We start from the raw sequence: 23,650 nt of genomic DNA on the forward strand, positions 1-23,650 counted from the left end.
GGCCAGTAGGCTCCCATGTCCTGTGTGTGACCATGCACAGCACCCTGCTAGGCACGCTTACATATAAATTGTTACTAGACTTTTAATAGATGAATATTTTGTTTTTCTGATAAGACTGGAAGTTCTTGAGAAAAAGAACCACATCTTATGCTTCTTTTCTTTGTTTCTTTTGAAACCAACTATGGCCCCTGGCTTGTTGATGATACTCGGTAATCACTGAGTTGAACTGATGTTCACTGTGCATAATTATTGGGACAAGGAGGCTGGTTTGGGGAGAGGTTAAAAGCTAAGTGTACTTTGGTAAATATAAGCTGCAAAACTTAGTGCTTAGGTGGGGAAAAACCAAGAAAGCATTTCTCAGAGAGACAATCTGGAGATAGCATAAAACCCAAAATATCATGAGGTGCATACTGACCCTCAGCAGAGAAGGGAAAACTGAGTGAACAAGTAAGGTACTTGACTCCAGAGGAAACTCAACCATTTTTTTCCTGATATCTTGACACTGATTGTCCTTAAAGGGTAAAAGAGAATAATGCGGCAGAAAAAATATATATATATTTTTTGTCTTTTTTGCCTTTTCTAGGGCTGCTTCCACGGCATATGGAGGTTCCCAGGCTAGGGGTTGAATTGGAGCTGTAGCCGCTGGCCTACGCCAGAGCCACAGCAACGCGGGATCCGAGCCGCATCTGCAACCTACACCACAGTTCACGGCAACGCCGGATCGTTAACCCACTGAGCAAGGGCAGGGATCGAACCTTCAACCTCATGGTTCCTAGTCAGATTCATTAACCTCTGTGCCATGATGGGAACTCCAGAAAAATATATTCTAAGTTAGCAGCATTGTTATGATCTATAATAACACAATAGTAGTAGAGGTAATAATAATAATGGCAATACTAGTGATCAGTCATCATATTCTATTATAAACCAGAGCAAATGTTACATGTATAGATATGAATCCAGTATTGGAAGTGGGAGAAAATGACATATTTCTGGAGATCTGACTTACTTGGTATGATAAGAAGTTGGGTGCCAGTTCCAAACACTAATTTCTGGTAACCTGTGTTCACACATTGACAAAACGCTATACAAAATCGTACCCTATAGCTGGGCTAGCTCTATACAAAATAGTACCTTGTAGCTGGGCAATAGCTTGGGATTCCTAAGTAACTAACACACAAATTAGTTACTCAGCATGATCCTGTGTCTGTGTACTTGCGCCCAAGTGGGAAGAGGCATGAATTTTACTCTTTACCTTCAGTTTGAAGTCCATTGGACGATGACAAGAAATAAGTCAGAATCCAGTAGAAGAGCCTGCTTTGTTATACAGTGGATTATGCAAAAAATACCACGAATATTCAGGGTTGAAAAAGTCATTCATGTAGTTACAGAGTTCCAGTTCTAGACAAGACCTAGGGGAGCTATATCCATCCACACTAAGTATTCACTGTGTGTTTCTTGCATGAATAAGGCTCATGGATACATATAATGCAACATTATCATTGCCAGCCTTTCTTCTTAATTTAAATGGCAGACAGAACACTTGGGGGAAAAGAATCAGTAAATACAATACAATTGTAATATAAATCAGGTTATTTCAGGGAACTTACTTGCTTCAACAAATAGTCTTGTTCCTGCCCCAAAGACAACTTTAAAGCCTCCAGTATTTCCCACAGTGACTGCTGCTGTGACAAAATGGGCCATTTCCTTTTCCTTCCATTTTTACACCACAGCTGAGGAGCAGGCCCACAGAGCTTATGGGACGGTGCTCATAATAAGGAGCACTTTTTTATACTCTTCCAGTAAAACCCATTTGGTTTCTTTCCTGCTCATGAACAATCTCCTACCTCCTACCTCCTGGAAGGGTTAGTTCACCAAACAGCAATCATAGAATAAGGCCCAGGGACCAGGATCCCCAGGTTTTAGTCCCATCTCTAGTTCTCAGTGACTTTGTAATAATGGACAATTCAACTTACCTCTCTGGGTCTTAATTTCCTTATTGAAAATAAAAAAAGAGACCTGAATCTCCCTTTCAGAGCTAAAGTTCGATGACCCAGCCATGTCTCAAGTGCCCCACACTGCCTATTTCTATAACTCACTAATGAGTCAGGCACTTGTAAGCAGGTTACACTGGAGGCTGGTCTGCCTGGGGAGAATACAAGAAATAGTGAGGGAGAGTCAGAACAAGGAAGTGGCTGCTGCCAGCTCTTCTCTGTCCTCTCTCCACTGGGGTAAATGCTCCCAGCAGCCCCTGTACTACGTGTTTCCTCATTAAAAGGGGAGAAGAATCCTATACCTTTGGGGATTTCCCAAAGCTCCATCTCTAAGTCATGGCCATATCTGAGAATGCAAAGGATAAATCCTATGTATTTCCTTACTCACTCTGATTGGCATCCTCTCTCATTTCTCAGTAAGCCCTGGCACAGGGTCTGTGTCATAATGTAGTAGAAAGAGCAGGAAGGCAGACCCTGGTTTGAATCTAGACCCTTCCACTCACTAACCATGGGATCTTGGGCAATTACTCTTCTGAGCCCCAGTTTCCTTTCCTGGATACTGCTCCTTGCTTCCTAGAGTTGTTTGGAGATACTACATGTCATGTACCTAGCAGCATATCCACACATCATAGAAACTGAGAGGTAGTGGCTATTATTTCTATGTTAAGTTAAATTATTGATTAATAGGGTTTTATTTTTGGCATCATAGCATTTGTTTATGAAATAGCCATTAAGAGTCTGTACCCTTGAGTTGTATAAACTCTAGGGTGGTGTAGGAGTAAGTCCTAGAACCACAGATGTTGAGTGCTTCAACACTCTCATCTCAGCTTGGTGGAGTCTGGGGCACAGAGAGGGGCAATGACTTGTTCACTGTCACAGCCATTTGGGGCTTGGTCAGATTTAGAACTCTAGACTGAAACCAGAAGCCCTGGGCACACTTTTTGGCACTTCACTGACTTCTTGAATAATGTTTAGTACAAAGAGACATCACCTCTGGAAAGAACTGGATATGGCTTATTTGCGGCATAGGTGAAGTGGCTTTGAAGAGCCTCTCCCTGCACACACACCCCCCACTGCCCCCAGTGAGTCTCAGAATCAATGGCAGTGGAAATAGAAAGGTTCTTTTAGATCATGGCCATGCAATTTTCTGCTCTTCTAGATTTTTCCTCTTTCTGGCTCCTTTTAGCTCCATTCTTATGCTAAAGACTAATACTGGACAGCACTTCTGTCAGCCTCACATCTTGAGAGAAGTCTTAATGGTTTGCTAAATTCTACCCTAAAGAAAATATGCTCACAGAGTCTCTGAAATTTCACTAATTTATTTGGGTGCCACAATTCTTACTACTTCAGCACTAGATTATGGTTAATCATAAATAAGATACAAATGACAAATATGACATCTCCTTTTCTCCCATTCACCATCACCAGAATACATTTTGTAGTGCAACGTACTATGTACTGTCATAATAGATTTTCACACTTACTCGGTGCCACTCGTAGCCAGGTGCCTTTCCCAAAAGTGAATTTGTTGCCTCCTCTCCATGAGTCCCACAGTGTCTGATGCTTCACAATAAACCCCCTTCTGTCTCTTCACCCCCCTTTCCTGATTTACCCTGATAAGTTAAAAACACTTGGATTTAATATAGCTATTTGACTTATTCGTATGACAAAAAAGCTCTCCCCCACCCCAAATGGAATAAATTCATGGGCTGCTGGTGCCAGGAGGCCAGAGAGGTCATTCAGACCTTCTTCATCTTTTATAGATGAGAAAACAGAGCCTCAGAGGCAAGAGATCTGCTCCAAGTTACCCTGCTGGTTGGGAGCAGAGATCAAAACATAGATTGGTTTGATTCTTAATTTAGTATTTTTCCCACTCCACCACATACTGAATGTATTGTTGTTGTGTATTGTATTCACTTCTTCCTTTTGGCCTGGGAACTTGATTTCTCTGAGTGTCTGATTTCAATTAAACAAGCACTTATCAAACACTTACTTTGTAAAAGGACCATATTAGACACTTCATGGTCTATAACAAGAGTCTCTGCTCTTGAGGATCTTTCAGTTTTAATAGGCAGATGTTCTCAGTAATGAAAGATTTCTGTAGCTGTGGGTGTCACAGATTGTCCAAGATTCCACAGCTGAATTGGGACTGTAGGGGGAAGAGGAATGGGAAGGATGGCTGGGGAGAGACGAGAGGGTCTAATCTTTAAATGGAAGCCAGGCTGTTTCTGGAGAAACCAGGTTTGTCCCAGTTATCTAGGGTATTAGTCTCTATTCTATTCTGACCTAGGAAATTGGTTCTACTAATTCTACTAATCCAACTCTTTTGTTTTGGTTATTGTTGTTTTTCAAAGTCCTCTATGAAGGCTCAACCTTAATTCACAGGTCAACCGATAATACAAGGATGATGCATTCATAAGGGTAAAACACAGTAAATACATGCAAAAACCTTAAACCAGAGAACGAGGAAACAGGAGCAGGATGGGATGGGGGAGGGGGGCGGTCAACATTTACCTGGAGAGACCAGAAGCATAGTCCCCTTTCCAAAAGTAAGTTTGCTGTATCCTGAATTCACACTGTAGCAAACCCCCACACAAAAATGGCCTGCAGTGTTGGGCCTTTCAACCTCTGACCCACTAAGGGAAAGGGAAAGAAAACCAGTATTTATGGAGAACCTCTTACATGTCAAATGGATTAACAATCTCTATATATCTATCACCTTGTCTTATTTGGGCACTATCCGTGCCATAAATTCTGCTATTATTATCCTTGTTTTACAAATGAAGAACAGGTGATGTGAAACTAAGCAGGTTGAACCAGCGCTGCTACACATCTGTATCTACCCTGGATGCATGAAACTTTTTAGCGTAGGGCAGATAAATGTTAGGGGGAGCTATGAAAGAAGAATCCTTCTCCTTGTTCCTGCAAGAGTGAGACTGAAACTGTATTGGGGTTAATTCTCTTGCTAGAACCAGACATTAGAACTCTAGTAACAACGATCCCCTCAAACTCCAGCTCATTCTCCATTACATAGCCATTTCTCGCCACAGGAAAACATTTTCATCAATCTTTCTGTTGTTCCTCTGATACTTTACTTACCAGGCCTGACCAGTAGTCTTGTCCCTCTCCCGAAGATCCATTTATAGCCTCCATCGTTCCCACAGTGTTTCTTAGTCAGCCAAAAACATCTACCAGCCCATACATCCTGCCCATACCCAAGACTGAGAGGTACACCTCTTTCACCTATGAAGGGGACTACATCTTAACTTTCTTTTTACATTGCACATAGCATACAGGCCATTTAACTCAATTATGGGCATTTATTGTGCAACACTTAAAACGAAGCCTCTCTCCACTCACAGCTCTGGGTCTATCACCATCCAACTCATGATTTTCAACTCTATTTATTCAACAGATGTATCTAGTCTTTCTGTCGCCATTACTCTTGTCAATTTTTAGATTCCTGCCATAGTGTCTCTCCTTATTTCAAATTCAATGAATCTGAAACTTCATGGAATAGCATTCAGATCGTTATAGTGACAGCTTTCTGCTCCTACAGTCAACTTATCCTGCAGACCTAGTGGCTTGCTGGTAGCCTGGTTACTTATTCCAGACCTGTTATGCACCCAAAGCCAAGCATCCCTCTGATTAAAGGGCACGCATTCTGCTTCAGGTCTGGTAGAAAATCCCACGTGTCTTCTCTTTAGTTCTTATCCTTGGCAAGTTTACTATTTACAGTTGGTGTCATGGGTGATGTCTTGGCCTGCTTTTCTCTTAAGAAAGAACACAATGTGGATGGAACAAAACTATTAGAATGTTAAGGGACAGACGAGATCCTTCTATAGGATCCTTATTTAAATTAGAAAATAGCCAGAAAAGGCCTACTATATCCCAATATGTGCTCCAAATATTACCATCTGAGAGGAGACAACACAAGTCAGGGGAAATGCTTTGGGATTTAGACTTACTTGGGGTGACTTGAAGCATTGTTCCAGTTCCAAAGGTAACCTTGAAGTTACTCCCAGAATCTACACTGCCATGCAGGCCTTTACAGAATGGCTTCCCTTCCCTGCCATTTTCCTGTGGTTGACATTTAAGTCACTGTACTTCAGTAGAAGAGAGAATGGTTTTTACCAATGTCCATGACTACAGATCCACAGAAATACAGCTCTTTTACTAAGGACCTACATATTCTCTTCATGCTGAAAGAATTATAGCTGTCCTAGCCTTTTCTTTTTGTTCCAAAATCAAATAATAACAACATTTTATATAAGTATAACATTTCCTAATTTATAAAATACTTTCATATCCATTAATTTATTTTATCTTTTAAAAAACTCATGAAGTGAGCGTAAATATTTTCATTTTACAGTCAAAGAAACATGGCCTGGATGCACTGATCCAGCCAGGTTTAGAAGGATGAAGTGTTCAGCCAAATTTTGCCTTTTTCTTTGGAATCGACTCTCCGACGCGGCTGTGTCAGTCTGTTATTTTTGGTTTATCCACATGACTATTTTTCCTCCACAGTTAGATCTTTCTATCCTCTCTGCTCAGACTTTAACATTTCTTTCTACATCAGAAGGCACTTCAGTCTGCATAAACCATTCATTTCTCGGCACTTGGGCCCTACACATACTGGAATAAGTTCAATGAGCCTCAGTCGCCACATTAAGCCTCCTACTTTAGTGACACATTGTCTACTTTACTGGGTTTTACTGATAATCTTGTCCCTCTCCCAAAGATGAATGTGTGATAGATCACAGCGCCGTGCTGCCTGACAATAATTCCTGAGCTACCTTGATAATAGATGAATGCGAAGCGCATGTATGTGTCCTCCTTCCTGGGAACTCTGGCTGGGATTTCCCCCTTTTTTCTTACTGAAATAAAGACTAAGCCTCTGAATTAAGCCTCTGAAAGCCTCTTTTCAGGACACAATAGTATTGATGGAGGGCAGAGCCTGAGACGAGTTCAAGGGATAGTTTCTAGACAACTCTGACGCATTTCCTTCAAAAAGACTCGCAAAATTTCACCAAGTCGTCTTGTCTTATCAGCAAAGGCTATCAGCTCTGATTCCCGTTTTCACTTAAGCATCAACCCCTGTACACAAGCTCATCTTACCAGCATTTAGCAAATTGCTGTATCCCTGGAGGTCATCTTTCTTTCATCATTTTAGCATATTTAAAAAAATTTGTGAGCATGGAGTGGAACAGAGGATATGGTTGGGGTATTAGGGATGGGGGGGGCAGCATCTTTTTTTTTTCATTTAGATTTAATGGCTTTCGTTAATAAATTCCAATACCCCTTGAGTTCAAGAATAAAGAGACATTTAGTCTCCTGTGCAATATAAGTCTGCTGGATAAGTATAGGCTTTATGATCAATAATAACCAGGTACTTACGGGAACTCACAGATACGGTGGTTCCTTTCCCAAAGACCAGCCTATAACCTGTCTGGTAAACACAGTGAAATAAGGCCCTGCAAATACCTTGAGTACTTGCTCACTCACACCACCCTGTATGTAACCATAAGTAGTAGATTTTTTTTTCTATCCTTGACTCTGGCAAGGAATTCTGTGAGCTTTCGTTTTTGGCTTGCACTAATCAAGCTCTGTCCCTTCATGAGAAGGAGTATAGATGGTGGTGGGTCTCTCCACTCACTCAATAACTATGAACCTTCATGCTTCAGGCTGGTGCTAGTGCTGGAGATACAGCAGCAAGCCACCAGGACACTGTCCCTGTCCTCATGGTGCTTATGGTCTAGAGGGAGGCTCGCATAAACAAATACCTAGATGACACAATGTCAAGTAACAAGAGTGCAGGAATAAAATCAGGCTGGAAAATGGAATAGAAAACCTGGTGGTTGTGTTTGGTGGCTTATTAGAAGAATTGGGCAGGAAAGGTCTCTCTGAGGAGGTGACATATGAAGTGAGATCCAAACATGGAGGAATGAATTATCACCTCCATTTACACGTAAGCAAATTGAGGGCCTGAAGGATCAAAGCCTGACTCCAAGTCACACCATGTCAGTCATGGCCTTGGATGCTTGGATCACGAGACTTCTCTCTGTGGAAGCACTAGGTCTAGTTCTACCAGGTAAATTCCTGGTTAGAAAAGACAAAATGAGACAGAGGTTCTTCCAAAGTAACTTTGGAATGTTATCAGGGTCGTGGGAAACTGTGGCACTGGCCTCTGAGGGCATCCAGTTTGTAAGAGGAGGCCAACTGGAAGAGAAGGTGTTGGCATCTCAGAATGTTTCTCTCATGGCTTTTTCTGATGGAGCTGGCCACAGAGATGGGGGAAGTTCTTCCATTCTGCTTCCCTATTAAGTGAGCAAACAGTGCCGACTGTTACCTAGCAGAATGAACTCTTACAGTTAGGATGGGGAGGAGATGGGGAGGACTCTGCTCCCTGCTAAATCTGAATAAAGCCAAGGACATATGGAAGTCTACTTTGATTTACAAAAAAAGCCTGTTACATCTCTCAGTAACTAATTGAGCTCAAATTGTATGGCAGTACTTACTAAGATTCACCTTTAACGTGGTCCCCCTTCCAAAGACCAGCTTCTGGGCACTTGAAAACCCCACAGTGATCTATTTCATCACAAAAACCAAAGTGTGCTTCATTTTCAAGCACGGAATTCTCCTAGGTTCTCCTACTTGGTTGAAACCCAGTTCAATCCTCAGCACATATTTCGGTGAACTCGAGAAAAGTCTTCAACACATACATTCTTTAGAATGGCAGGAAACCTCCGAAACCACTCACTCTAAGCTCACAAACTCATATATTTCTCTCCCAAGTGATCTCCGGTTTTGATGATCTCCAGGGACAGTCTTAGTCAAAATTCTCATGTTCTATTTTCTCATAATTGAAGAGGTTTGTTTCCTAGTCCAAATTCAACCCTTTCTCTGCCATAGCCAAAGTCCATGAAGCTTGTTCATCCTCGGGTTTACTCTCAAATGGAATTCTTCATAAAATCTAACTCTCCAAAAATTATGAATCATCTAACTGCTCATACTTTTCAAAGAGATTTCACATACATTATCTCATTTGAGTTTTACAGAATCCTTTGAGCTAGACAGGGCAGGAATCATAATCTCCATGTCAGAGAGGAACTGAGAGCTTCCTATGGGCACGTGGTTGGTGAGTGGCTAGGCCAGATTCACATGGTCTTTTGGCCCCGGGTTGAATGCCCTAATGATTTATATGTACACGTTCATGTATTGATCATATCACCTGGCTGTCAAGTATCTCTCCCTTCTTTATTCTCTTCCCTAATGAAAAACACAATATCATCAACCACAAAAACAATATTCACCCCCCTTAAAAAAAAAAAAAACTCCCTAAACAAACCTCCAGCTCAACTTTTTCTTTAATGTCCTTTTTAATCCTCACATGCTATCTGTGTGCCAGGAGATAAGAGTTAACCAATATTTCAACTGCATTAATTGGGAAAAATGAGGGCTGGAGGAGATAAATCAGAATGATGGTTATAGAGGCTGCAGCCCCGGTTACAGACAGCAATATATTGAACCTTCGAACACATGGCTCCTGGCCCTGCTATTGTGACCATGCTCAAACACTTAAGCACTCTGAATAGAGAGAATCACCCCCTTTCCACCTTCCTCTGCCTTGTGGGACCATCAGATAAAAGATGTGAAGAAATAAGGAAAGTTCCTTAATTGTTTTCCTTTTCTTAAGAAGACAGACCCTAGAAAATATCAAGATAGCACTGTCCATTACCCACACTGAGTTCATGCACACCTACGTGCTTATGCATGAGAACAGTATATATATATGAAGGCAAGTTTGAGACAGAATAATGTGGAGCAACACAGCACATTCAATTTACAGGGGACGGCCAGGCTCCTGCTTCAGTGCTAGAAACAATTGTGGTGCAAGCACCGGTACTCACTCGGCTTGACTAACACCCTGGTTCCTCCTCCAAAGGTTAGCTTGTTCCCTGCACTGATGGTCACACAGTGAATTGAGGCCCAGCAAAAACCACAGGGACCAAGGAAATCACACTCCAGAGGTGCCTGGCAAAGGCCATTTCCCACAGCCATGGCCATGTGCAGGGTAATGCTGTCTTCTAGCGCTGTGTCCACTTTGTGGAACTGGAATACTGGTCAATGGGCACATATTCAGGTCTTCCATATCTTTACTCACTTCTCTGCTTTGGCTGTTTGGACCTGGATCTCTGAGTGAGGATAATAGCTGTCAGGTAAGACTTCATTCAGGGGCCCATCTAAACATTTGTAACCCATAAAGGAACCTGAGAATAGGAAGCCCTATAAACTCTGGGAACCTTCTGGGTCAGGCTGTTCATACATCCACAGATATACATACATACACGTACATACAACAGTGCTGATGAATTCATCCATACACAGGCATGCTCCGTATTAGCATCTCTGTATTCAATTTAGTGCCAAGGGAAGACCCCAAAGAGAAGAAGGATATTTTAGTTCTGGGTCCTCTTGAGCCAGCTGAGCTGCTGTGCCCTCCTTGGGCCAAGTTTCAGACCCAGACTCCCTCTAGCTCTTCTACAGCCCATTCATTGGTGAGGATTGTACTAAGGAAGGGAGGAGGAGGCTTCTCAGGGTAAGTTTACAGAATATGATGGAGAGGTCCTTCGTGATAAGAAAGTAGTTGATGGAGTCTGGCAGAGAATCACAGCACTCCAGCAAAATAACCCTTGCAACCCCTGTACCTCAATCTGGCCCACCCAGCCTGAGGGCCATATCCTTCCCCAAGCATTGGGTGTGGGCCAAAGCGGTTGTTTTGGGATGCATCACACTCTAGTGGGGTTGCCCTTCTCCTTTGCCTGTGGTGGGGACGAACACGGTCTCTTCTCAGATTCTCAGGTTCCTGAAAGGGACCCTGATCACCCTGCCCTTCCTTCTGTTCCCCCATCCCAGTCTACCTGGGACAGAGGGAGCAGCAATACACCTGTTCCCTTAGTTTCAGGACTAAGGGAACTCATTCACCTTCCTTTTCGATTTCTTCATAGTGATGTTTCCCTGGAGTAGAAAACAACCCACTCACCAGGCCGTACAGTGAGCTGAGTTCCTCTTCCAAAGTACAGCCTCCCTAGTCTTGAGCCTCTATCAACACAGTGCTGGCCCCCTTTACACGAACCTGGTCCTCATGTTCCCCATCACTCTCTCTGCAGTCCTGGGGGACAGGTTGAAAAATTCACCCCTATCCTCTTTAAGTGGCTTTAAGTCCTTTTTTTCTTGTGGAGCCTGAGCAGGACAGTTCGATCTGAGAGGTGATCTCTCACGGGACAAATGGTCTGTGCTAACAATAGTCTCCCTACCTGCAGAGGCCCCCTCCCATCAGAAAGCAATTACACGTCCTTTTGAGAGTGTTGAAATTGGAAGGAACTTTGCTTCCCTGGCCCTATTTCCCAGTATAAAAGGCCGCTCACTTACTTGGATTGTCATTGTGTTTCGATCATTTTCCAAAGCTGAACTTGTGAAAATTTTGATAGACTAGATCTGTCCTCTGCAAAAACACCCCGTTTCCCTCATTCGACCTCTGGTCCACCCTCCAGGCATTCTCTTTTTCTCTTTTTTCTTTTTTTTATCCCTTCCTGATATTGCCCTGAATTTTCCCATTTACCGCCCTGGGAAACCACATCCCACCATCTTCTAGGTATAAAAATCCCCAATAGGTTTTAGCTCATGAATAATTCGATGACATATTTCTTTGGCTCTCAAAATAATAAAAATAGAAGAAACAAGTCTGAGCACACCTTTTCATCCTCTAGGCTGGAGTCATGAGATCTTAGCACTTAAGAGTTGAAAGAGAGCCCAGAAATGATTCAGTCTAAAATGGCATAGAAAGCCCTTCTACAACATCAGACAGACAGCCCTCAAGGACCCAGAACAGAGATCTCCAAGGAAAAGAGTCCCACATTCACAAAGCAGCCTTTCTACTGCAGGCTGGTTCTACTTGTTCAAAAAGATTCTGCATGAGCCTGAGACACATCTCCTTTCATCCACTGCTTTTGCGTTTGCCTTCTGTACTAACCCCTTCCCTTGACTAAATGGCAGTTCTTCAAATATTTGAAAAGCACTATAGCTTATCCTAATACAGCCCAGAGACATCCTCTCTTACTTATTTTAGGGACCTGAGATAATTGCAGATAGCTAGCTTGGCTTTGAGCTGATGGTGAAGCCCATGTTCTCAACACATTTATCCTTGTGAAGGTGTCCCTGAGGAGGAGATCCACTGGGGTGGAGGAGGATGTGAGGGAGACCCGTGAGGTAGACAGGTTATGTCCTAATGCAAACTGGGAAAGCTTTCTGGAACTTCCTTACTGAACGGTGGGCTTCCCCGAGGGAACGGTGTGTCACTATGCCCCCCATCTTTGTTTTCAAATTATTCTGATTTTGTCCTTCTTACTCACTTGCTCTCACAGTTACTGTGGTTCCTGCTCCAAAGGTGAACTTGTAGTCATCAAAGCCACAGTGCTACATCTTTCTACACAAACCTGGCCAAGACCATGGCTAAGAGTGGGCGGGGAACGGGCAGGCTGCCTCGAGGCCTAGATCTGCCCTGCTGTGTATGAGCTGTTTGGTAACTATTTGAACCTCTTGCTTTGTTTCTCACTTTCACACAGTTTCCTCCTCTGTGAAAGTGGGGATGATAATATCTATCCCAGAGGATTGCTTGGAGGGTTAAATGAGTTAAAGCATGAGAGGCATTTACATAGCACTGTGCACATAGCAGGTGTTCAGAAAATGGTAGTTATTAGATTGTTATCAACACTAATTCTTTTCATCTTTAACAACTACATATAAACTTCATTTGTCCTATCTTCTCTCTGAAATCCTGGACATTCATCAGTCCTTTCAATTCTATTCAAATGCTCTTTTTTTGGTCAACTGCTAAAAGCAGCAGTAGTTAAAATTTGGGAATTTTCCTTCTAGAGGATACTCTCCTGAGAGTATGGTTGGCAGTTTCAGACTGTTTACTGAATCATAGGATTTGTTTACTACATTTAATGTCTGTTGAAGAGACAGATGAGCAGGGCATGATAAGTTGTTAGGAGTGGGGACCCCAACCCCCAAATGAAAGAACTCAAAATAAATACAGACGGCTAAGAGGAATTTAGGGCACTACGTTGGTGACTTTCTCTTTGTAGACAGTTGTCACTTACTTGGCTTTACACTGAGTTGGGTCCCAGATCCGAAGTAAAGTCTGTTGGTATTGTACACCGTGTTTCCTGCCATTACAAAAAGTCTCCTGGACTTCCTCAAAAGAGGGGGTGTTATCCAGAGATGACCCAGTTAGGCCAAGACTAGCCCAACCCCACCCGTTTTTTGTTTTTTTCTATTTTCCTAGAAAATTCAAGAACTAAGGTGAGGAATGAGCCAAGAAGGCACATTCATTATCAGAGACAGGCAAGATAAGGGCATCTGATTTTCTTCAGCGGTTTCATCGATTTCTTTAGTTTTCTGCTTGGGTTCATTCTTGTGTCTCCTGTGCTCCATTTGCACAATCTTCGAAACAAGGACACTGCAAATAAATGCTCTTTACCTTTCTCTTTTCCTAATTATGAAAATTCTCCTCCGGTGGACTGGTCTGTGAGGAAAATCCTCATTGTGCCTTTAGTTCCAGGGCTGTCTGGAAGCTTCTCTCCCTGAGTTGGAGCTGGTTGTGCTCAGCAGCCTGACCTGAGCTCCCTTATAAGGGCACCCTGAACCCCACCAGCGATCGAGTGAGCTGTACTCTGTAGGTATGATCGATCAAACCAGATCACCCCATCCCCTCTGTCAAAGTGCCTACATTATAGAACCCCCGCCCAGCCCCCACAATGAAACTGTATATTTTGGCTCCCTCCCTGCCTCTGCCTGCATATTCCCTTTAGCAAGGGGGAGGAAAAAAAGAGGCCGCAGTGTTGGCTGTCATTTGCAAGTCTAGATGAAACATTATTTATGGGCAAAATATTTTGCTGACACTTTCAAGAGAAAGGAAACCTCAGTGCCAACAGTTAGACGCCCACACAGTTTAGATTTAAACAAATCTCCACAAATGAAGACAGTTAGGAGAAATAAAATAGAGGTGACTTCTGTCTAAGGCAAGTAATTATAATACTTATGCAGTTTCGGAGGGCAAGGGGCTTACTTGTTCTTACTTGCAGAAATGATAAGCAGTGTGTTACAGGAACACTTTGCTGGAAGGGCACCAGAGAGCTATAGAACTAGAGCTTCATTTAAATATCTTAAATGGGCACCTTTGTGCATAGTGACTTATATAGAAATAAGCCAGGATAAGCTAGAAATGCAGCTGGCCAACTAGACTTGATTTAACATAGTTCCTGGTAAAACCACCTTGTAGCCTGGCGTCTGGTTCCAGTGAAAATATAAATGATGAGAAAGAGAGGTTCCCTTTACGGAATCTCTTCCTATTCTTCTAGGTTAGGATAGTTTCTTCTCTACTCATTTGCATCATCTCCTGTTCCAAACTTAACAAAAAGGCTTCTCTTTCTCTTTGGTCTTTGATAAATAATGCTCTTCTTACATTACCCTTTGAAGTACGTGTCATTGATATTTCTCCCCAGCTCCAACCCCAGACCCACTACAATTATAGATTAATAATCTTTGTGAGTAGTATTTAATAGTGGTAGCCTACCAGGTACAACAGTCAGTTGGGTCCCGGATCCAAAGATCACCTGCCAGCCTGTACCAGAAGAAGCACTGTGATGTGCCCCATAGCAAAAACCAGACCAACTAGGCCAGGTTGGCAGAGCAGAGTTGAGTTGGCAATTACTTTATACATTAGACCTGTCTCATTGCCAGCCTGGGTTTGATCTGGAAAATTAGAAATTTCCCTGATAATTTGATCATTCTAAAATTATTTTATTGATATTAAACTAGTGGCCAAATTAACGGGATAACTGACACTAACTCTCTACCTCATTTAGATCCTGTAGACTAGGTCTAAGGGGGACTCAAGGATTTGGGCAGTTTCCTGGTGGCGTAACCCAGTGATGCACAGAGTGAAGGAGAAATCTTCTCTGTCCTGGTTTTTATGAGCCTTCTTAGATGAAAAAATGTGAACACTAGTTTTCCACTTCAACAATTATCTTTTTTTTTTTTTTTGGCTTTTTAGGGCTGCACCCACAACATATGGAATTCCCAGGCTAGGGGTTGAATCAGAGCTGCAACTGCCAGCCTACACCACAGCCATATAAACTCCAGATCTGAGCCATGTGTTTGATCTACACCACAGCTCGTGGCAATGCCGGATCCTTAACCCACTGAGCGAGGCCAGGGATCGAACCCGCATCCTCGTGGATACTAGTTGGGTTGGTTATGGCTGAGCAACAATGGGAACTTCAACAGAGATCAATTTTAATATTTCCTAAGGTAGCGAGGATGGTACAAAAGCCCAAGAGGCATCGGAATATGGATGGTCATATCTGAGAGAATGAGGGGGTCCACCTCCAGAATGTAAGTTCCCTGAGGGCAGCATCACATTATTTCATCCCCGAAACAGTAAAAAAAGATAATTTTAAGGGTTTTCTCTGCTCCATGAGGCTATATTGTACAAATTTTTGGTCGCAAGTCTCAGAAACAGAAAGTGTCCCAACAGTACTTATGAATAAACTTTTTTTTTTTTTTCCCCTAAAGTGATTGTTAGGGAGAGGCTAGTCGCAATTATTCTAGTCACTGATCATTATTAACAAGATTCTGTCTTTGGATTGACATCATCTTAGCCCCAAAGAGTAGTGCCTTAGCAGCTTGTTAAGACATTAGAAGCCCTTGTTGCTGATCACTGTACAAATCCAGGACTATAGACCCTACAGCCAGTATCCCAAGTAAGGAGTCACACATCACACATCAGAGCCCCACCACATACATTCTGAGAGCAATTCCCAGAGACTCCCCTGCGTGGCCCATTTTGCACCAAGATGTCAGATCTTAGCCAGGGGGGCTTTTGTCCTCCTTCTATTTGATGCTCATTCACCCTCTCTAAACATTCTTCATATAGTGTATAATTGGGTCTAAATCAGCCCTTAATCCACAGACATTGCTTAATCCAGGGACGCACATTCATACTTACTGGGCTTCACAGATAACGTGGTTCCCTGTCCGAAGATAAGCTTTCCTCCTTGGTTATAATTCACACAGTGTCACACAGCCTGTCAAAAACACATCCAATCTTCCTGAACACATTTCTAATCCCCCGCCCCCCCAAATCCACAGCCGATCTCTTCCACACGGCAGCCTGAATCACGGCTCTACCTCTTACTGTAACTTTATTTCTCATAAGAGGAATCAGGTACTTACACAGGGGAGTGATAGAGAATAATGAGAATTTCTATTTACCCCAAAATGTTTCTATTTAACACCAAACGGATCTCTCCTGTTTACTTAATGGCTCAGGATATTGCTGTTCGGGGAAAAGGCTTCCTTTCAAATATGTTTCTCACAGTCTCAGTTAGAAACACTTGGCACTCATGTTAAAAGTAAGATCAGGTGAGGCTCCAGGGAATCAGGCTTACCTGGGGTGATCACCACTTGGGTCCCTGCCCCAAAATTCAATTTCCCCCAGTCGCCAGCGTCACACTGTGACAAACGCGTCTACAAAATGCCTTCCCCCGAGAAGACAGCGGCTGAATGAAGACGAACGGCTCATGGGGAAACAATCTTGCTACAAAATAAGGGAACTGCTTGATATGAGATATAAACTCTTTCCCTCCTTCTCTCTAATTTCTCTTATTTCAAGACACCAAGGATGAGGTGTGTTAAGAGCTCTACTTCCTGGGCCGCAGGGCTAGAAAGTGGTGCCATGGGGTGGCTGGGGTTGACAAATACTGGGCTCTGCAGTGATAAAACCCCACTGCCTAGGAGTTCACCCAACCCAGGCCTCAGCACCACAGGGCTGGGTTACAGAGGGTTACTACGGGCATCTTCTCATTTCAATAACCCCCTGTCTACTGGGAAAATCCTTCCTCTCTGAGTTCTTTTCCTGTTAGAAGATGCAAACCACTGAGAGGCCTCAGTTTTTAAGTGTGTAAAACAGGCACACCTCTACTCAGATCTGATGGTTTTACTTATTGGGAGTTTGAGGGTGTGGATGGACCCTGGAGCTGGGTTGTGGGGTGGGGGTCTTGGTGGGTTTCGTCCCCTCCAGCCCTCACCCCCAGCTCCTTTAAGGACAAGGAAGATGACCAGGCATTGAGCCTTGATCCACCCAGCCCCTTTAATGACCTTCTGGCTCAAGGAGGCCCCCCATGGGAAAGAGAGCAGGTCTTCCTCTTGGAGAGAATAATATTCATTGCACAATTCAAATTGGATGCCACTTACTTGGTTTGACAAGCAGCCTTGTCCCCTTCCCAAAGACTAAGGAGAAGCCTTGTCCTGCCTCACAGTGATTATCTCAGCATCAAAAACCTGCCAGCTCAGCTTTCCCCTGACAAAGCCCTCCTGAGAAGGGAAACCTTCACTACTTCCTCCAGTGTTATTCACACAGGCCTGTGATTTTCCTCCCTGAATAAGCATCCCTCCCACTCCTTATGGTCTGCCTCCATCCCATCTTGGCAGCTCCGAGGTCACCAGTGGCCCCAGGCCTCAAACACCAGCTTGTTCTGCTCCCAGCTCTCTGTACTTACAGGGCAGCACAGACACTCTGGTTCCCCCACCGAAGGTCAAACTCTGGGCATAGCTATTCCCACAGTGCCTCTGTGCTCTACAAAAACTCCCTAGAGCTCCCCGCAACTCACACCCCATCCCACATGTCTCAACAGCACCAGTGACCTGGGACCCAGATCCTGTGTTTTGGGCTTTAGGATGAAAAAACCAGTCCGGTGGTCCTGTCCAGTCCTGAGTACAGAGCGAGTTTGGGACATGGCAAGAAGGTTCCAAAACTCAATCAAGCAACCCCCGTGTCCTGAAGGAGGTGACTCTGCGTTAATGAGTCAGGGTTTTTTTGTTTTTTGTTTTTTTCCCCCCCAGAGCAGCTGGGGGACTGGGAAGAGAATTAGAGAGGTTCTTTCATTTCTCTCCTGCCTCCAGGCAGGGCTGCACTTCAATCAGCCCTGAGAGGAGGCTGTCTGTCTCCTTTCAAAAACCTTCCAGAGAAAGCGCTCTGGCAACTCCTCCTGACAGCTCATTTTCACTCTTCACAAACCTATTAGGAAGGTTTTACCACCACTCCCTTCCTCTAGCGGTATTGGCCTGTGGTCTGAGTGCCCGTGGGGCTGGAGAAGCAGTGCCTCCAGCTTGTGTTTAATGCGTCCTTTCCTAATCAGAGATATGTGGCATGGCTCCCACCTTTCCCTCAGTCCCCTGTCTTCAACATTAACTGCCCCAATTTGCCTCTCTAGAGGGCTGATCCTCCACCCTGGGCCTGAGAGCTTCACTTAGGGGCTCTTTTAAGGCACCATGTTTCTCCCGAGCTTGACAACCCAGAGGAGCAGAAACACACCCTGGGGACAAGCAGCTCTTCCCTGTGAAGCGTCCATCTTCTCTCTGTCCCTGTCCCTCCACCTGGGGAGCCTGTGTCTTGGGGGCACTTTGGGGGCAGTCACGCTGGGGTCAGCCTGGTGAGAGGGTGGCGCGAGGTTTCATCCACGCAGCCATCCCCTGGCTGTACCATGAGCCACATCCCTGCTCTAAGGGTTTCTTGTGTAGCCTCAGGAGCTCAGGCCATGCAGCTCTCTACAGAAATCTCTCCCAGCCTCTGACACTTGGATGATTTGGTATTTAAATTAGCCAGGATTCTTTCTCTTCCCACGTAGACACTTTCTGTTCCCAGGTGAAGACTTTCATAGAACAGGCTGACATTCTCCACCCTCCCCCCATGCCAGCTCTTCTCCTGATGCATGACAGAGCCTTGACAGAAGAGCCTGAGGGGCAAAACAAAAGCTCTACTGTGTGTTGGAGATGATGTTTATCATTATTATTAATAGCTAGGGTTTAATGAGCTCTTTCTGTGTTTTGGGCACTATGCTAAATACTCTAGCTCTTATTATTTTATCTATTCCTTTCAATAACACAATAAGGCAGGGAAAGTTTCATCCTTATTTTATGGATGGGAAAACCAGGGCTCAGAGAGGTTGAGTAATTTGTCCAAGGTCACACAGCTAGTGAAATAGTGGAGCTGGGACTTGAATTTAATTTTTTTCTGTCTCCAAATCTTACTCTATACTGCCTAACCTGTAAATCGCTTGGGTTCAGAATGTCCAGAGGGGACACGTGGCATCTCAGGGATGCTGTGGAAGTAGACTTAGTGCCTCTGTAGAAATTTTTTTCTCAAACTAGATGCCCAAAGTTCCAGTGGCTACTTTCAGAGATTCAGATCTCAGTGGGTAGTGGGTAGTCAAAGTTAGATGTACGAAGGTACTTTCTGGCAGCAAGGGTCGCTAAATTTCGGAATTGATTACAGAGAGAAGCTGAGTAATTTCCTGCACTAGACCATCAGACAGAGCCAAGCGTATCCCATGTGGCCAGGGAGCATGCTGGGAAGCATGAGGGGTCATGGGGCACTGGGTCCCCTCTGGAGGCCCTTCCTGACATTCTCATTGGTTCAGTTATTGTTTATATCTCTAATTCTTTGAAAATGTTGTATATGCTTCTGAAAGTCCCTCACCATGAGCCAGAGCAAGAGTGTGTGTGTGTGTATGTGTGTGTGTGTGCACACATACACACGCACACTTCTAATTTTAAAGCAGAGAAGGAAACCAACTCTCTTTGGCCTGGGGAAAGAGCATTAATAAAGAGCCCAAGCAGATGCACAGGATTAAAGTATTTTTCAAACTAACGATTTGATTGATTGCCCCTAAAGGCACAGCCAGAGAAGAACTCAACTTACTTGGCTTCACAGTGAGCGAGGTCCCGTCCCCAAAGGTTAATTTGTCTGTACGGGTGTTACACAGTGTTCAGTGCTATTGCAATAACCTTGACTCAGGCCTCTAGGAAGACAGGTGGAGGTGGAGGAGGCAAGGAGGAAAACAAAACTCGAAATGACTGCCCATGGCCAAAACAATCTCCTTGTAATTAGGTTAGAGCATGGGATGAATACTAATAACTAGCAACCTCCCAGCCTGATTCTATTTGCCATAATTTTCTTTGAAAGAATGGGCCTTGGCACAAGCAACTCCTGGGAAATTCACTCAAAGTGGCTACTGCTTGGTCTCCTGGGATCCCATCTTTTTGTTATTCCTGCAAGCCCTTTATCTATTTTCATCCAGTTCCTACCTTCTTTTCCTCTGCTTTCCCTGGACCTTCCTCCTCATGGAGGTTCACATATTTTCTCAGGGAGAGACTACATGGATCTTAAAAGCCAAGTACAATGCCCCAGGGAATATATGCATTAATAACCTTGTTTTCCAACTGGTATCACGAATCACTCAACACAAACCAAGCAAAGCAAACACCACCTGTGTTTTGACAGCTTCTGCATGATGGAAGGCAGGCATCTTGGGAAGAATAATTAGCCAGAAAGGAGAACTTACTTGGTGTGACCAAGAGTTTGGTGCCCTTCCCAAAAGTGAGTTGGGAACTCCCGACTCCAGAGTACCCACAGGGTTTCCTTTCTTTGCAAAAACCACACAGATGCTGAGAAAATCAAAGCATTCATAGTACAGGAGCAGTGTCGAGAGGAGCTCAGGCTGTAACAATAGCCAGAGGACAGGTCAAAGAGAAGGGCTATTACAGAGGCTTGCCCTGGGGTGGACCATCCCTGAGTCCTATAGTAGTCTGGCTGGATTTCATAGGTCACCTCATCCATCCTCCTGTCTTTAGCCAAGGTGTTCTCTGCCCAAAGACCTATGTATTCTTTAAGAGCTCCTGGGAAGGTAGCTTTCCTTTGCCAGCAGCTTTGCATTCAAGCAACTGTTCCTTATATCTAATGGAAATCTGCAAACTGCAGCCTGAGTTCTCTATGTCTTGAGCTTCCTTGCTTGAAGGTAGGAGATTTGGGGTCAACATGCTCCAAAGAGAAACTCATCACAACACCCCAAATCAGTCTCAGTGGTCACTTTTGGGGAGGAAACTGATATTGAAGGAAGGGGGAATATTGGTGTTATCTGTAATCCGAACTATTTTTTTATAGTGAGACGTTTTCAGGTATTACTTAGACAAATTAAAAGGAATAACAACATTAAATAGAAGTCCATAACGTATTTAAAAGCGGCTCTTGGATCTCAGACAAGCCTTCCTATGCTCCCCAGGCTGAGGGGTCTCAGGTTCTCTATCCTAGGGTTTTGGACTCCTGGGATCAGGGGAGACACCTGGGCCAGGATGGTTGGCCATTACAAGCTGGAGTCACTGAGGCTGGGGTGAGGTATTGTGCTTGCCTGTGATTGTTTGGCTGGCTTTTGAATTACGCCAGGGTAACCTGCTCATCTTCCTGCTCAGCACTAACCTCCCAGCTCTTACCAGAACTTTCTTGGGGGTTCAAAAAACATTTATCGGTATATTGAAAAATCATTTAAGGGAAGAAGCCATTGCTGACCAAAATTAGGGATGGCCAGAGACACTTACTTGGAATCACAGAAAGTCTTGTGCCATTTCCAAAGACAAGCTGCCTGCTTCCTGAGTTCCCACAGTGATTGCCTCCCTAACAGAAACTCAGAGTGCCTGGCCCCTGTGCTTTTCTGGAGGTTTCCTTTTGTTCATCTTTGGGTGAAATCACCCAGACATCTCCCCCACTTAACCACAGTTTTTGTTTTCCCTCATCATGCTTTTGCCTCCTTTGTGATCCTCTACAAAACGGGGTACAGTTAAGATGCCCCTGACTTGAATGGTCTATACTGCTATACCTGGAGCTGTGGCCCAAGAAAGCATTTGTGAACCGCCTGCAAAATTCCAGCTTATTGTTAGCCTGTGAAAAATATTCCAAAGGAAATCCCTGTCTCTGGCCTCATAATGAACCCTTTGCTGTGCTGGAAATAAAAAGGAGTGGCTGCTTTTCCAAAATGAAGAAAAGGATTTGGAAAATGGCAAGAGTGAGAAGGCTCAACACAAGATGTTGTTCTTGGCTGACATACCATCTTTGTTGCCTCTGGCATTAAAAGAACTCTTAAAAAAGTTACCTCCCGCCCATCCATGGAACAAGGGAAGTGCAGACGCATGGAGCACCAGAGCCAGGAATCTCAGCCGAGGCCAAACAGAGAAAGTGGGTCTTTTATGAAGAGTGGAAGGATGTTTGTCATAGGTAGTCTGGAATTATTTCCAAAACCACTTTGGTTGGAGCCAGAAATCATACTGGGTTTAATGTGTCCAAACAAACTCCACTGGGGACAAGCCTGGGGGGAGATTTGAAGATGAACTCTTGACAAAGTTTCCCAATTTTTTACTCTTCATAATATATAAACAAGGAGAAAGAAAACTGATTTTTTTTTTCCTCACCTATGGCATGCAGAAGTTCCCAGGCCAGGGATCAAACCCATGCCACAGCAGTGACAATTCTGGATCCCTTAACCTGCTGAGCCACCAGGGAACTCCAAGATAGGTGATATTTAAGCAGCAAAACACTGGCAGCAACTTTCCCTGCTCTAGAGGGGAAAGCATTCAGGACCTAGAAGCTACCCACATGCTTTAGAGCCTGAGAAAAATTTCCCACCCAACACCAAAACCACTTTAACTCAATGGAAATCAGTATCTAAAAATCACATGAACAACACTTACTGGGAAGAACATGAAGCTGAGTCCCTTTTCCAAAGACAATTTTGTTAGCAGACTGTTCGCACTGTGATTGGGGCCACAACAAAAACTCCTAGTGACTCTTCAGGAAAGCTGGATGGATATTTCACCTTCATGGGACATTTTCTCCTCTACTGTAATAAACAGGTCTCATTATCTCATCAGCCATCTTTCTCTGTGTCTCCTGGCTATTTTGCTTGAGTTTTATGCTGCTTCTTGTAAATGTGCAGAGAGGAAATTGGGTGACCTCATTTGACACTGAGGGCAAAGTGTAAGAGCAACAATTAACAAACTCCTCTGATATCTAACACCATTCTGTTATGGCAGGCAAAAAAATGGCCGGGTGGACAGCCACTGTGCTAGGAATCACTCTTGAGAGCCTAAAGAAAGATGGGGGCAGCAAGGGGCCACTCAGACACACATCTGAATTTCACGTGAGGGAGCATCACAGAGCCCTCATCTCACCCTCGGCGCCCTGTTCTGAAGTGGCCATCGCACAAACCCTGAAGATCCCTTACCTTAGGCCAAGCACACATTTGCTGCACTCATTACAGCCCTCCCCAAGCTCGGGTAGTGGCGGGGGCGGTCATCCAGTTTGGCCCAGAGGGAGTCTACTCTTTCAGGAAACACTCCCTTTCACAGTCCATGGATATGGTCTCTCACCACAAAGAAATGGACACTGGATGGCATTGCGGCTGGTGCTGATTGGATCCTTGTTTGACTCATAAAGAATCAAGCTCTGGAGTTCCTGTCATGGCTCAGTGGTTAATGAATCCAACTAGGAACCATGAGGTTGCTGGTTTAATCCCTGGCCTTGCCCAGTGGGCGAAGGATCCGGCATTGCCATGAGCTATGGTGCAGGTCGCAGACCCGGCTCGGATCCCGCGTTGCTGTGGCTCTGGTGTAGGCCAGTGGCTACAGCTCTGATTGGACCCCTAGCCTGGGAACCTCCATGTGCTGCGGGAGCGGCCCCAGAAAAGGCAAAAAGACAAAAA

General features: G+C 44.2%; 1 protein-coding gene across 1 annotated transcript in view; it reads right to left on the reverse strand.

The window, feature by feature from the left end:
* Nucleotides 1–23,650, reverse strand: part of LOC102166266 (uncharacterized) — a 565,109-nt gene that overhangs the window by 13,158 nt on the left and 528,301 nt on the right. Inside the window, 1 exon segment of the mRNA NM_001315811.1 lies at nt 8,513–8,562. Within this exon segment, the coding sequence (NP_001302740.1) occupies nt 8,513–8,562 (50 nt within the window).

This window comes from Sus scrofa, chromosome 7 (assembly GCF_054392235.1).
Source record: "Sus scrofa isolate SSC_HxYL_T2T_F1_AM1 chromosome 7, Sscrofa_HxYL_maternal_Yorkshire_Landrace_v2.0, whole genome shotgun sequence".
Classification (NCBI taxonomy): domain Eukaryota; kingdom Metazoa; phylum Chordata; class Mammalia; order Artiodactyla; family Suidae; genus Sus; species Sus scrofa.